This window comes from Tenrec ecaudatus, chromosome 10, assembly GCF_050624435.1.
Source record: "Tenrec ecaudatus isolate mTenEca1 chromosome 10, mTenEca1.hap1, whole genome shotgun sequence".
Classification (NCBI taxonomy): Eukaryota; Metazoa; Chordata; class Mammalia; order Afrosoricida; family Tenrecidae; genus Tenrec; species Tenrec ecaudatus.
In genome coordinates, this window is record NC_134539.1 from 23,080,896 (window position 1) to 23,094,579 (window position 13,684).

General features: G+C 38.7%; 1 protein-coding gene across 7 annotated transcripts in view; it reads right to left on the bottom strand.

Moving 5' to 3' along the window:
* Nucleotides 1-11,858, bottom strand: part of ELAVL2 (ELAV like RNA binding protein 2) — a 101,989-nt gene extending 90,131 nt beyond the window's left edge. For 4 of the 7 annotated variants that reach the window (XM_075558939.1, XM_075558938.1, XM_075558934.1 and 1 more), the window contains exons 1-2: nucleotides 11,787-11,858; nucleotides 8,656-8,899 (exon numbers count right to left, since the gene is read on the bottom strand). In XM_075558939.1, coding sequence (XP_075415054.1) covers nucleotides 8,656-8,899; nucleotides 11,787-11,858 — 316 coding nt within the window. Of the gene's footprint in view, nucleotides 1-8,655; nucleotides 8,900-11,786 lie in introns of those variants that run through there. The other 3 variants (XM_075558937.1, XM_075558935.1, XM_075558940.1) reach the window with 2 other exon arrangements.
* Nucleotides 11,859-13,684: the final 1,826 nt, after the last annotated feature.

The window sequence follows — 13,684 nt, forward strand, 5'->3', positions numbered from 1 at the left end:
AACAAATGACTTTAAAAGCTTCTACAGACTCACACTTAAAGAGTGTTGGTGACAAATCCCTGAAAACATTCTGGGATCAAAATACTGCAGAGCTAGATGTTAAAATAAGTTTATTGTAGTATTTTTCAGTTTTGAATATGTGGTTACCTGCAGTATAAATGTTAAAGAGGAACTATGGAATATAGTTCTCAAACTTACCTCAATGGTACACTAATTTTAATTACCTAATGGCTATGTCTCATGACACACAGCTTAGAAGACAACTTTCCATACTCAAGGTTGCCAGCTGTGGAATCTTGTTTCTGAGTAATCCACATGCTTACCAGAGGCTTTAAACAGAAACTTTACCCTGGGGGAAACGTTCAACATCCCCTTCTAAGTGAACAGTCAATGGGGGACACTACAGTGAGAGGTGAATAAAATGGACAAATATTAATGCAACTTCTCAGTTTATATGTATTTCAGATTACTCATGAACTATGCATTGTTTTTGTTCACTGCGCCAAAACCAGAGAGGTATATGGATTGAATTGCATCCCCCAAAAGTATGTGTTAACATTGTACGACATGATTTTCAGGCTTAGACAATTACCATTCATTTTGTGATCTGATGCAATTATCCTGTGTTTTCAATTCTAACCTCTATTTTAATGAGGCAAGATTAGTGATAGTTATGTTAATATAATAGGATATACATATAATCTACAGGATTAGGTTTGATTTGGGGCCAATCTCGAGATATAACAGAGATTTTAAAAAAGGAGCAAAGAGCCAGAGACAGAAGAGGGAAGGGAGAGAGAAATCATCTACCGCCTATTGACAGAGGAGCTGAAAAGCAGCACATCTTTTGGACTTAGGTCCATGTACTGAGAAGTTCCTAGACTAAGGAAAAAGAGAGAACAAATGGAAATCTCCAAGGAATACTGGCCCCCACACTGAACGGAGAGTCCTTCCCTCAAAACCCACAGAGAGAAGCAGCACCCTGAATTTGTACTTCTGGCTTCATACCCTGAGAGAATAAACTTCTATTTGTTAATGTTATCCATTTGCGGTATTTCTGTTTTGGCAGCACCAGATCACTAAGACAGGTGGTGAAGCTATAGAACTCAGAATTACCCAATTGTGTCATATAACACTTTTCACAAAAGTTTTAGGGAGGAATAAAAAACACAAGACAAACCAACAATGAACACAGTCAATCTGTGAAATGTTTCCTATGGGAATTATACAATGAGAAGGACGCTTGATTTGGTTAGTATTTTTAACTCCTCAGCGTCATATTAAAACATAACTCTTATGCCCTGTGTTCAGATTTTCCTTTTACATACATTGGGGGGGGGGGGCTACTAGAAGTTCCTGGAAACATTTCATTATCTTTTAATTCCAGGTTTTGACACAACTTTTTCTAAATCACCTCTATATAACTAAGAAACCATACCAGAAATCTCATGTATGTCACAGCCTTCATCCCATCTAGGATAGAATCACTTATGTCAGAAAGTTGATAAAATCCACATATAAAAAGTGCCGTTTTGCTAAACACTGTAACAGTTAATTATCCAAAGGGATCTAATAAAATTCTGTTGTTCCCTATCTTATCCACAAGCTCTGTTTCTTTATAAACTTCACTTGCACTGCTCACACTCCATTTGGGGGAAAATATTGAAAACCTCCATTCATTTGGTGATCAATGTTCAAGAATAAAAGTAAAGATGGGCAGTCCTGATAACATGATGAACATCTAAGCAACGCAATTAGTTGAAATATAATGGTTTTATTCAGTATTGATGACCACCAGTTTTACTTAGACTATATGTGTTAGCATGCACATGTGTGTGAGAGATTACAATTAATGATCTATGTAAATTACAATTTATAGCATGACACGGTGGCTGCAACAATGGGAGCACATGTAACAATTTTGAGGATGGTGTAGGATGAGGCAGCATTTCACTGAATTGTAAATAAGGTCGCTATGAATCTTGGCATTTAACATCAACAGCAAAGCTTGAAGGAATACAATTCTGAAACTAACCCCCAGGTGCTAGCCTTAAGAACTCACACAGTGGCAAGGCAACAGCGCTGCTGCCTTGATAGCAGAAAAAGCTAAAGAAAATGGGTTCCATCACAGAAAAATTCCAAATTAATCTAAAAAAATGACCCTGCATAATCATATCCCCTGCCTTCCATCCTGCTTATCAATGGAAACCTGAAACCAAGGGTTGACCAGGCCAAGGTTCCATGACTAGTTAAAGCTCTATACTAAATGGCATCCTTTGATCATTTCAAAGGATTTTATAGTTTTGCTTGCAAGTTAAGCAAAAACTAAACAGATTTGATATATACCATCACCCAATGTATCAAAAAGGCATGGAAAGCTAGGTCTGCTTGCATTTTGCTTCATTAATTTTAAGAGTTTGAGAACAAGCCCTGTAGGAAGCATTAACCCTTCCTATCTGATAAAAGGTGTTCCTTGATTATTTTTTGCCTTACAATAAGATAAAACTTATGAAATACTAAGGAGACTTTTAGCCTAACATTCACAAAAACAGAGGGGCACCTAGTCCTTGCTACAAGTTTGTTTCAGACTGCAAGCCTCACTGAAATCATCCACTATGGTTTCAAGAACTTATCGGTAGCATAACTTTCAAAATTGCAGAAGATGAGAGCCAATAAAGTGTAGCAAATTGGCAGGTAAGTGGCCCTCTGAAGGATTATGCCACTAACAGCAGAACTTTGCCTGACAATATTGCCACAATCATTCTATGGTGCTCACCTCCCCGACACAATCGCTGAGGACAAAGCAGGTAAATAAGCCAATGTGGTGAAAAAAGCTTATGGTGCCTGGCTACCAAAAGATATAGTGTCCAGAGTCTTAAAGGCTTGAAGGAAAACAAGCAGCCATCTAGCTCAGAAGCAACAAAACCCACATGGAAGAAGCACACCAGCCTGCGTGATCACCAGTGCCTAAGGGATCAGGCATCAAAGAACAAAAAAAATCATATTGCGTGCTTACCTCCATAATACAATCATTGGAGACAAATGGGTACATAAGTAAATGTGGCGAAGAAAGCTGATGGTGCCCAGCTATCAAAAGATATAGCATCTGGAATCTTAAAGGCTGGAAGGAAAACAAGCAGCCATCTAGCTCAGAAGCAACAAAACCCACATGGGAGAGGTGCACCAACCTGTGTGATTATGAGGTATGGAAGGGATCAGGTAGCAGGCATCATCAGAACAAAAAGTCATATCACTGTGAATGAGGGGGAGTGCACAGACCCAAAGCCCAGCTGTAGGCAATTGGACATTCATTTATGGAAGGGGGGAGGAGACAAGCCAGTCAGGGTGCAATGTAGCAATAATGAAACATACAACTTTTCCTCTAATTCCTAAATGCTTCCTTTACCTCCCACCCCCGCCATATCAATTCTACCTTACAACTCTGGCTAGACCAGAGGATGTACACTGGTACAGACAGGAACTCGAAACACAGGAAATCCAGGGTGGATGATCCCTTCAGGACCACTGGTATGAAGGGTTATACCGGGAAGGTGGAAGGAGGGTGGGTTGGAAAGGGAGAACCAATTACAACGATCTACATAGTACCTCCTCTCTGGGGGACGGACAACAAAAAAGTGGGTGAAGGGAGACATTGGACAGTGCAAGATATGACAAAATAATTTATAAATTATCAAAGGTTCATGAGGGATGGGGGAGTGTGGAGGGGAAAAAAGGAGTGGAGAGCCAATGTTTCGAGAATGGTGAGGGCAATGAATGTACAAATGTGCTTTACACAATTGACGTATGTATGGATTGTGGAAAAGAGTTGTATGAGCCCCTAATAAAATGATTTTTAAAAATATATTGCCACAAATCAATTCCCTCCAGAAGGCAGGCACTGAAATAAACCCAGGAAAAGAGTTGCCTTCTCAAAGCAATGATCTTAATAACATGCATAGAACAAAACTTTTGGGACCTATATTTGTTGATGGGGTATATATCATAATAAGAATAAACAAGATGCATAAAGATGAATAACATAGGCATTAAGTGAGCTAAACATGATTAGGATCAATCATTTTCAATGAGACAGTCAGATGGTTTAATTATGCTGGGAATGACAAAATTGAAAAAGAATGGTGTATTCATCATCACAAAGAGCATTCCAAGAAGTACAGTAGTGTCTGTAATAATACCTGTACACCTACAAGAATAGATAACGTAACTATTCAAATATTTGTCTAACCACTAAAGCCACTGATGGAAAAACTCAATTCTACCACTTCAGATTGAAACTTTTCAAACGTGCAATCAAGATGCATTGAGAAATCATTGATGATTGGAATTCTGAAGGTGAAAGCAAAGAGAAGGACTGGCACCTAGAAAATACAAAGTTGCAAGCTGCATGATAAAATCTTGGAAGACCATCAACAACTTCATTGAAAAAGCATTGTTTTCAACAACATACACAGTGACTATACACATGGCCCTTGCCAGGTAGAACACACAGAAATCAAATCACTAAACAGACTACATCTGTATAAAGACACGATGGAAGAGCTCAACACCATCAGCCAAAACAAGAACTGTCTGTGGACTACACACCATCAATTTCTCGTATGCAAATTTGGGTCAGAGATGAAGTAAAACAAAAAAATCAAAAGAGCCAAAATGTGACCTTAAGTATATGCCATCTAAAGTTAGAGAACATCTCGTGGACATATTTGAAACAGCGGACACTAAGAACCAAAAACCAGGAGTCGTGTTATGTCATCAAAAACAGCAGATATGATGAAAACAAAAGGTCATTGAACACTTAGGAGTAGCTAAAATGAACTGAAGGAATAAGTAAGAGAGGGACAGAAACATTGAAAGGGCTGATTAAAGAGTCAAGTGGTATAATGAAATATGCAGAGAGCTGGAGTTAAAGAAACCAAAGTGAAGAAGAGACTCGGCATATCTCAAGCTGAAAGAACTGAAGCCTCCAGTGGAAGTATTGAAAGATTCTAAGTTGCAGTTCGCTATTGCTAATCAAACCCATTGGAGAAAAAAATCTACTGCTGTAAGATTCATAGCCTCAAAAACCCTACATAGGGCTACTATGAGTCAGAACGGGCTGGACCTGATGGCGATTTTTATTTTCAATAAGCGAAGTCTTGAAGAATGTCAACCAAAACAAGAGAAAATATAATACAAAGTCATTGTATCAAAAAGAACTGATCAGCATTCAATCATTTCAAGAATTGATGGTATTGAAAGTTCTTCTGAAAGCATTAGTGAAAAACAAGGCTCTAGAAATTGATGGATAACTATTGAAATATTTCCAAATGCTGATAAAACCCTAGAAATACTCAGTTGTCTACACCAAGAAAACAGGATAACAGCTATCTGGCCATATCTATGCCTATTGAAATAAATTGAAATAAATCCATATCTATGCCTATTTCAAAGAAAGATGACCTGGTATTATTATTGTTTGTTATTTTTTGTTAGCTGCCCGGTCCTGTGCCATCCTCATAACGTCTTACGTTTAATCTCACTGATATTATTCATTTATTATTAATAGGATTAATAATGGTATTATTTGGAACAATATTAATATCACACAAATGCATTTTGATGAAAACTGTTCAATAACAGTTACAGCAGATTACTGACTTAAATTCAAGCTAGTGTCAGAAAAGTGTGTGGAATAAGGCGTATTACTGCTGAAAGCAGAGGATACCAGAAGGATTGGTAACTGTGTTTCATTGATTATCAAAGGCATTTGACCATGTGGATCATCAAAAACTATGGAGAGCATTGTGAAGGATGGAAATTCCAGAACACTTCATTGTGCTCCCAAGGACCCTTGTCCACAGACCAAGAGAGGTGCACTCATTCAAACAGAATAAGGGAAAACTGTGGGAATTACAATTAAATCAAGAAAGGGGTGTCAGGGTTGTATCCTTGAACCATATTTATTCAATCTGTGTGCTGAGCACACACTCTGAGAAGCAGGACTGTATGAAGAAGAACAAGACATCAGGAAGGAAGGATGGCTTATCCTACAACTTGAGATAACTTAGATGACACACAATTGCTTGCTGAAAAGAAGACGTAAAGTACTTACTGATAATGGTCAGACATCCTTCAGTACGGATTGCACTTCAACATAAAGGAAATAATACTCCCTACAAATGGAACAGTAAGCAACATCATAGTAACACAGAGAAAAGAGAAACTGTCGAGGATTTCATTTTCCGTGGATCCACTTAATGTCTATGGAAGTAACAGTCAAGAAGTCAAAGGCTGTAGTGCACTGGTAAATCCTGCTTGCTGGAAAAGAAAAGGAATTAAAGCACTTGCTAGTGGTGATCGAGGACTGTAGTCTTCAGTATGGATTACAAATCAATGTAGACATAAATCCTCACAACTGAACCAATAGGTTACATCATCCTGATAAATGGAGAAAAGGATGGAGTTGTCAAGGACTTTTGTCTTGCTTGGACTCACAATCAATGTTCAAGAAGATCAAAAGATTTGTTGCATTAGGTAAATCTGCTGCACAAGACCTGTTTTAGAGTATTGCAAAGCAAGGATGTCAGTTACTCTGAAGACTAAGGTGGTGTGCCTGATTCAAGCTGTAGTATTTTCCATTACCTCATATGCATGTGAACACTGGACATTAAGAGGATTGAAATAGGATTGATGTGATTCAATCGTGCTGCTGACGAAGAATATTAACGTACCAGGGACTACCAAATGGACAAACAAATCTGTCTTGGAAAAATATGGCCAGAGTGCCCCTCAGAGACAAGGATGGCTAGACTTCATCGTACATACTTTGGATATATTATTGGGAGAGACCAGTCCCTGGAGAAGGTCATCATGCATGGTGAGACAGGAGGAGGACAGCAAAGAAGAGGAATGTCCTTGCGGGGGTGAACTGACCCTGTGGCTGCCACATGGCTCAAGCATAGGAACCGTTGTGAAGATGGTGCAGGACAGGTCAGTGTTTTATTCTGTTAGGCATAGTCGTTATGTGTCAGAACTGACTCAATGGCACTTAACAACATTGCATTGGTTAAAATTACTACAAAACACCTCTTTAAAGTTTTATGAAGAGTTAAGGTGTCTCTTGACCAAGTTGCAATTAACCGACGCCATGGTACTTCCACATATACATATGAAAGCTGGACAATGAATAACGAAGACTAGCGCTGAAATGATGCACCTGCATTATAGTGTTGGAAAAATGACTAGATATACCATGGACTGCCAGAGAATAAACAAAGCTTTCTTGGAAGCAGAGCCAGGAAGCTCCTTAGAAGAGAGAGTGGTGAGACTGTCTCACATACTCACATACTTTGAATATGTTATCAGGAGAGACCATTCTCTGGAGAAAGTTATGCTTGGAAAAACAGAAGCATCACAGAAAAAGAGGAAAACCTATAAAAGGGATGGGTTGGCACAGTTGCAACAAAAATAGGATCTGATATAAAAATAATTTGAAGGATTGTACAGGATGATGCAGTGTTTGCTTCTGTGATCCATGAGGCTATGAGTCAAAACCCACTGGAAGGCACTTACCAATAATAACATCCAGAAGGAGTTGTGTCAACAGTTAAATGGTTAGTTGCTAACCAAAAGGTAAGGTACTTGAGTCTCCACAGAGGGGTTTCTGAAGAAAGGCCTTTAGATCGAATTCTAAAAATATCAGTCATTAAAAACCCTGTGAAGCCCAGTTCTACTCCAGCACACATGGGTTGCCATGAGTCAGCTGCTGTGACACAATGGTACCTGGTAATATTCAATGCCATCACCAAAACCAAATTATCAATCCATTTGATTTACCTTTACAACAGTGACATGCATACATTTTTTCCTTTCAATGTACAGAAACGGAACATAAGCTTTCATACATTCAAACTATTTCACTACAGATACTTCAAAAACGGTGATGTGAACATTGCCAATTACTTTGCATAGATATGCAAAAGGATTACACAAACTTTATGGAAAGGACATCTAAGAAAATTGTTCCTGACCCCAAATACATGACTTATTTTCCTTATTATCTCATCATTGAAATGCTAAATCATATAAGCTCAGTAAACTAAATATTAAAGGTTAACGTGACATTTTCTGAAACACACACACACCCTTTAAAAATATTTTACCAAAGCTGATGTCCAATCCAGCATATTTGAAGGTCCACTTAGTATGCCTGACAAGCCCATTTCAACTCAGTGACCCTACAGAAAAGAAGAGATCTGCCACACAGAATTTCCCAGGCTGTCATCTTTATGGGCTCTTTCCCTTGCAGAGCAGCTGGTGTGTTCCAACTGTCAACCCTGCAGTTACCAGTGGGGAGAGAGCTGAACCAATGCACCACAGGAAATCCTTCCTGTAACACGTACCAAAAACCTACTGCCAGGGTCATGATGATGATGAAGTACACTGGCCCCCACTAAATAGTTTATGTTGTGAAAGGATGAAAAAAAAACAACCTTAGAAAACAAAGTTTCAAAATATAGATGTCAGGAGAAGAGACTCTAGCTTTGTAAAACAGCAGAAATTTCAGCACTGAATGATTAATAAGCAGTAAACATAATTTTTCACATTCTGAAACACACATCTTTAAATGCTAGTGATCTATAGTATACTACATACCTGTAATTTTATCTCTTACAAGCTTACAGGATTCTATCTCACCAATGCTCCCAAAAAGGCTCTTAAGTTCCTCTTGGGTCATGTTCTGAGGAAGGTAGTTGACTATTAAGTTGGTCTTGCTGTCCTCTGTGTTCCCAGAGTCAACTGGTGACGAGCAGTTGTTGTTTATGGTGGTTGGGCCATTGGCTGTGTTATTGCAAGTTGGCCCATTAGACAGTTGTGTTTCCATGGCAGCAATTACCTGCTAAAGAGAGAAAATAAGTAGTGTCAGAATTCATATTTCACAACCTATTAGAGATTCTATCCAAGAACTTAAATACTTGTCACTAAACACAGGTCGCTCTGCTGAAATTACAACAATGCTACAAGATAACGTATAACACCTACGCTAATTGTTAAAACTTCGTATTAGCTGTCCAATTTTAGAATACAGTTAAAAGTGTTACATACAGATTCCATACATGCACATAAGCACAATTTAAATCACAAATTAAGCAGTCTCTATAATCACATTCTGATTCTATTCACATCTACTTACTCACCTGCAGTGTCTACAGACTTGAGGAAATTTAATAAGCTAAAGGGTACAGAACTGAGCCCTGGTTAAAATTCACCTATTTTCTAAAATACTGGAAAGCAGAAGTACTTAACATGCTACCCAAAAGAAATCCAAAAAAAATTTTTACATAACTGAAAAAAAGATTTTCAGAGAGTTTGAGATTCAATTTCCTCAGACTGACAGACATCTATAAACTTAAAATCAAGAAGCAAGTCTATTTCAAAAAGAAATAAATTGTCAACATGTACTGTTTTGGTTACATCTTGAAAACATTTTGATTGACTGTCTTCTACCTCGACCGTTGGTAAAGGGCCCTGATGTCAGAATGGTTCAAGAGCATGGCTGCTCCCTGAGAGGTAAGTGGTCAGAACACGCCAGCGGCTGCGCAGGAGAAACATGTGGCCGTTTACTTCCATGGCCAAGATTACGGCCTTGGAAACCCTGCAAGGCAGTTTGACTCTGTACTTATAAAAATATTTGTTGGGAAATAAAAAAAATACTTAGGACCCTCTAGGGAATTCTGCTATGAACACTTCGTCTAGTTCATCATAGGCCATTCTTAACCTCGGCATCTAAGGATCACCAACTATTCTCTTTGTCAGTGGCGACTGGTCAGATTCAAAATAAAATCCCCAAATATTCTGACATGGTGTTTTCCCTCACCTCGGATTTAATCAAAAGACGTCTTATCCAGTTCACTAAACAACAATGCAAATAAGTATTTCAACTTTGGAAAACAGACCAGAGCCCAGGAATTCTCAGCTGAGCACATAAGCCCATTGAAAATGTAAGCAATAAGGTGTCTACGAAACTCCAACTACCAGTTCACTAACAGAGCTGAGAAAAGCCCTCAAGATGTCAGGCTGCTCTGAAATCACATCATACTGAGTTTAGTCTCCTAAAAACCAATCCTACGTTTCAAAGAAGAATCACGCTTCACAGTCCCAAATTCTCCAAATGAAACTTCCACTCGCTACTTGGATAGCCATGACTTGGGGGCTCTAGTTCATCCAATCTCCCTCTCAACACCACTAAAGATCACTTCCTAAAACTGACAACTATGAATTAATGGGTTCCTAGTTTTAGGGAAGTTTTAACATACAAAAGGAATTTGAGGCAAAGGAAAGAATAAAGTAGAGGGAACCAAAGTTATCAAGGATAGAGAAAAACTTATTTAAGTATATGGTCTTAGAAAAATTAGTGGATTCTGCGTAGGAAGAAATCTCTAGTCCCTAGATAATGTTATTTGTAACAACGGCAGCAGCGGATCAACTGAATCTAATTAAATTACCAGACTACCAGCGCTACCATAATTTAAGAGGAAAAAAAACACGCAAAAAAAAGGAAAGAAAATCCAGAATATGACTATGAAGTATCGAACAATTTGTAACCCTGTTGCTTCATTTCTTTTTCAAAGAAAGTGGTTATTATTTCTGCAAGCCACTTCTCTCACACATAGTATTTGGGGTATGAGAAAAAGGCTCTTGGAAATCTGCATCCAACAGGGACCCTGAAAGCATTCACGAGAAGGGTCTCGTTATACTGAACAAAACTGCGTGAAACTGAGATCGGAGGTTTCCAATTTCATAGTGAAATAGAACTGCTCCAGTGTGTAGAATAATAGATATGAATCACTCTCTTGCTACAACAAGATTCTTGAAGAGTTAACCTTTGCCCATGAGTTATGGAAACAAGAAGTTACAGGAAGAGAGTGGTCATGGCCAATTAAAACTAATCGCTATTAAAAAAGTCATGGTATGTGAAAAAACTATGAGCCCCAAATGTGAGGTTTGGATTAAAGCTCACTGAGATGGCATTGGAAATATAAATGTTCATTGACTGAAATTAGCAGGATTTAGTAAGGACAACAAACACTCTTCACTTAATTGCACATTTATTTCTATGTTCAGGTGGCAAGAATGGGCTCCTAAGCCGACATTCAAGTGAACAGCTGCAGTAGGCTGTGTGGGCTGAAAATTATAGCATCTCTCAGCTATAGGACCATCTGCTCAGAATAAAATGATACTAATGTGCTATATTTTACAAATAATGCATATTCCATTGATAGGCTCAACACAACTGTTCACAGAACGCAAACTCTTTCAACAATTACTGGGCAAGTAATTTTCAGCCAGATTTACAATTTCAACTTTTTTTTTTTGGGGGGGGGGAGTGATAGTGGGAGCGCATTAGTAATTGTAAATAACTTCAAAATTTAGTAACCAAAAAAATACATAGTAAACAGAATGTCAAGAATTATTATGGCAACTTAGTATTCAGACCATACCAAAACTTTGTTTTTTTAAAAAAAGCTTGTCACTCTTTGAATCTGCACTAAGCCCTTATTTAGAATAGAAAAAGGTGCATGCAAAAGCATGGTTCTGGTGCTACATATATCGCTATACTTAAAATTCCAATGTGCTTTACGTCCTAATGACAGCCATACCGCAAATAGGTTAAACATAAGAATAATTAGTATGCCAAATGAAAGGTTCAAGTGTTTGGTATGGCCTCAGCACTCCTGCAACATGCTAAAAAGTAGCCTACAGAATTTAAGAAAAATCCCACAGACCCCGGTCCAAGGCTCTGCTGCCCACGAACCACTTCTAAGCAGAGAAGCCACATCACACAGTCTGACTGCCATGTTAGTTTGGAGTTGCCGTCTGCAATATGGACACAAAAAGTACCGTATGTTAGATGAGCAAGATAATGCAACAAATCAAGTTCGTACAAAATTTACAGTGATTGTATTGATATTCCCAGCACGTCCATGCAGTGTGGCTTAATAGAATTTGAGGCAATTCCAATCTAATCTTTCCAAATTCATTTTAACATGTAGTTTTCTCGCACAAATGTAAGCACTTTTAATCAAGAGCCTGATTTTTAAAACAATATGAACTAGTTGGCTTGGCATCTATCCTGAGGAACTGCCTTCAACCACGTCTTTAAATAATTAATTATTTTGAAAAGGTGGAATAGTGCATGCTGCCCTGTTCTAAGGGTGTGGGAGAAGGGAAGCAATGTGAATGAGATTTCGTAGTGAGAAGAGGCGGTCGTGCAATTCCTAAGTGACTGCTTCACATGGAAACACTCTTCTCCCCAAATATCGAAAGAGCATTCAGAGGAGCTATATTTGTCCACACTGTTACATTATACTACAAATGATCCTTAATCCTGGGACTGAAAATTAAAAGTGAGTCTAAACCCAGTGAGGTTATACTGCCACTAGAGTCAAACTGATTCCTAACAGTTTCACTGAGAATTGTTCATAGACTTAAGAGGCAGTAACCCAGCATCTTTCAATTGAAATAATTGGACCAATAAATAGGATTTTTTGGAGCAATGCTGGTATAGGATGTCAGCTTTGTCCCCGAACGAAATCAAGTGAGCATTTCTTAATATGTAAATTGTAAACCCAGCACGATTTGAAGTGAGTACTGCTATGAGACCTCCACTGCCGTTAATGGGCCATTTCCCACTTATTACAACTTGCCCCAATATACTAGACAGACTCACAGAATTGGCACACAAGCCAAAGTTTACTTTCTTAGCCATACATGCAACTGCTTTACACAGCTGATGCAAAAGTAATAAAACTTAGTGTCTGAAAATGGAAAATGAGTAGTAACGGGGGTGGGGGCAGAATGTGTCTTACTTACATAACAAAAATCTCACCTTCAGAGACTGGCTGTGAGTCATTTAACTATTGGGGTGAGAGGTAAGCTAACCATGTCTAACAGTGGGTTCCATTTCCAGCCATCTACCAAAGGGACCCAACACATAACTTTTCTGGGATGTCGTGACCATGTTTTCCTCGTTTTCCCTTCTCCCACTGTGACCAGACAACACAGTCTGAGATGATGTATTTTTGTTTTGTTTTTAGTAATATTTATAGTTTGAGTATAAGAAAATCTGTGAAAAAGAAATATTATGACAAAAAGCCTGTTCGGTGGGGTTGCACTACTTGAGAATGGAGAGGAACACACCCAGCAGGATGACCCAACTTCACCCAGTTATGCCCAGGACGCTCTCAGGAGTTGACAGCTAAACATCCCTCGCTAACAGAAAGCCATAGATTCTGTTTCATTGAAGGAAGGGCGCATCCATTGACACCCCTCTTTCTGACAGCCCGGGGGATGCAGAAAAATCACGCCACTGCACCAGCTAGCTGGGAAGGCTGGGCCTGGAAAAAGGTTCTATTGCCCTTTTCCATTTCGAGCATCCCAGACAGTCTCTCTGCTTGAGGCACACACATACCTTTAAAAAGAAGTTATAAATAAGTTTTTCACATGACCCTTACCTTTATTGCTGGCCAACAATTCAGTTACTAAAAATGTAAAGCTACTTCCCCTTCACTTAAGGACAGGCAATTCTGCTCTACTCAATCTACCTCAGACAAGCAGGCTGAGCACTATTTATAGACTCAATTGGCTCTGAAATGTTTCAGGAGGGGAAAAAGGCCTTATTCCA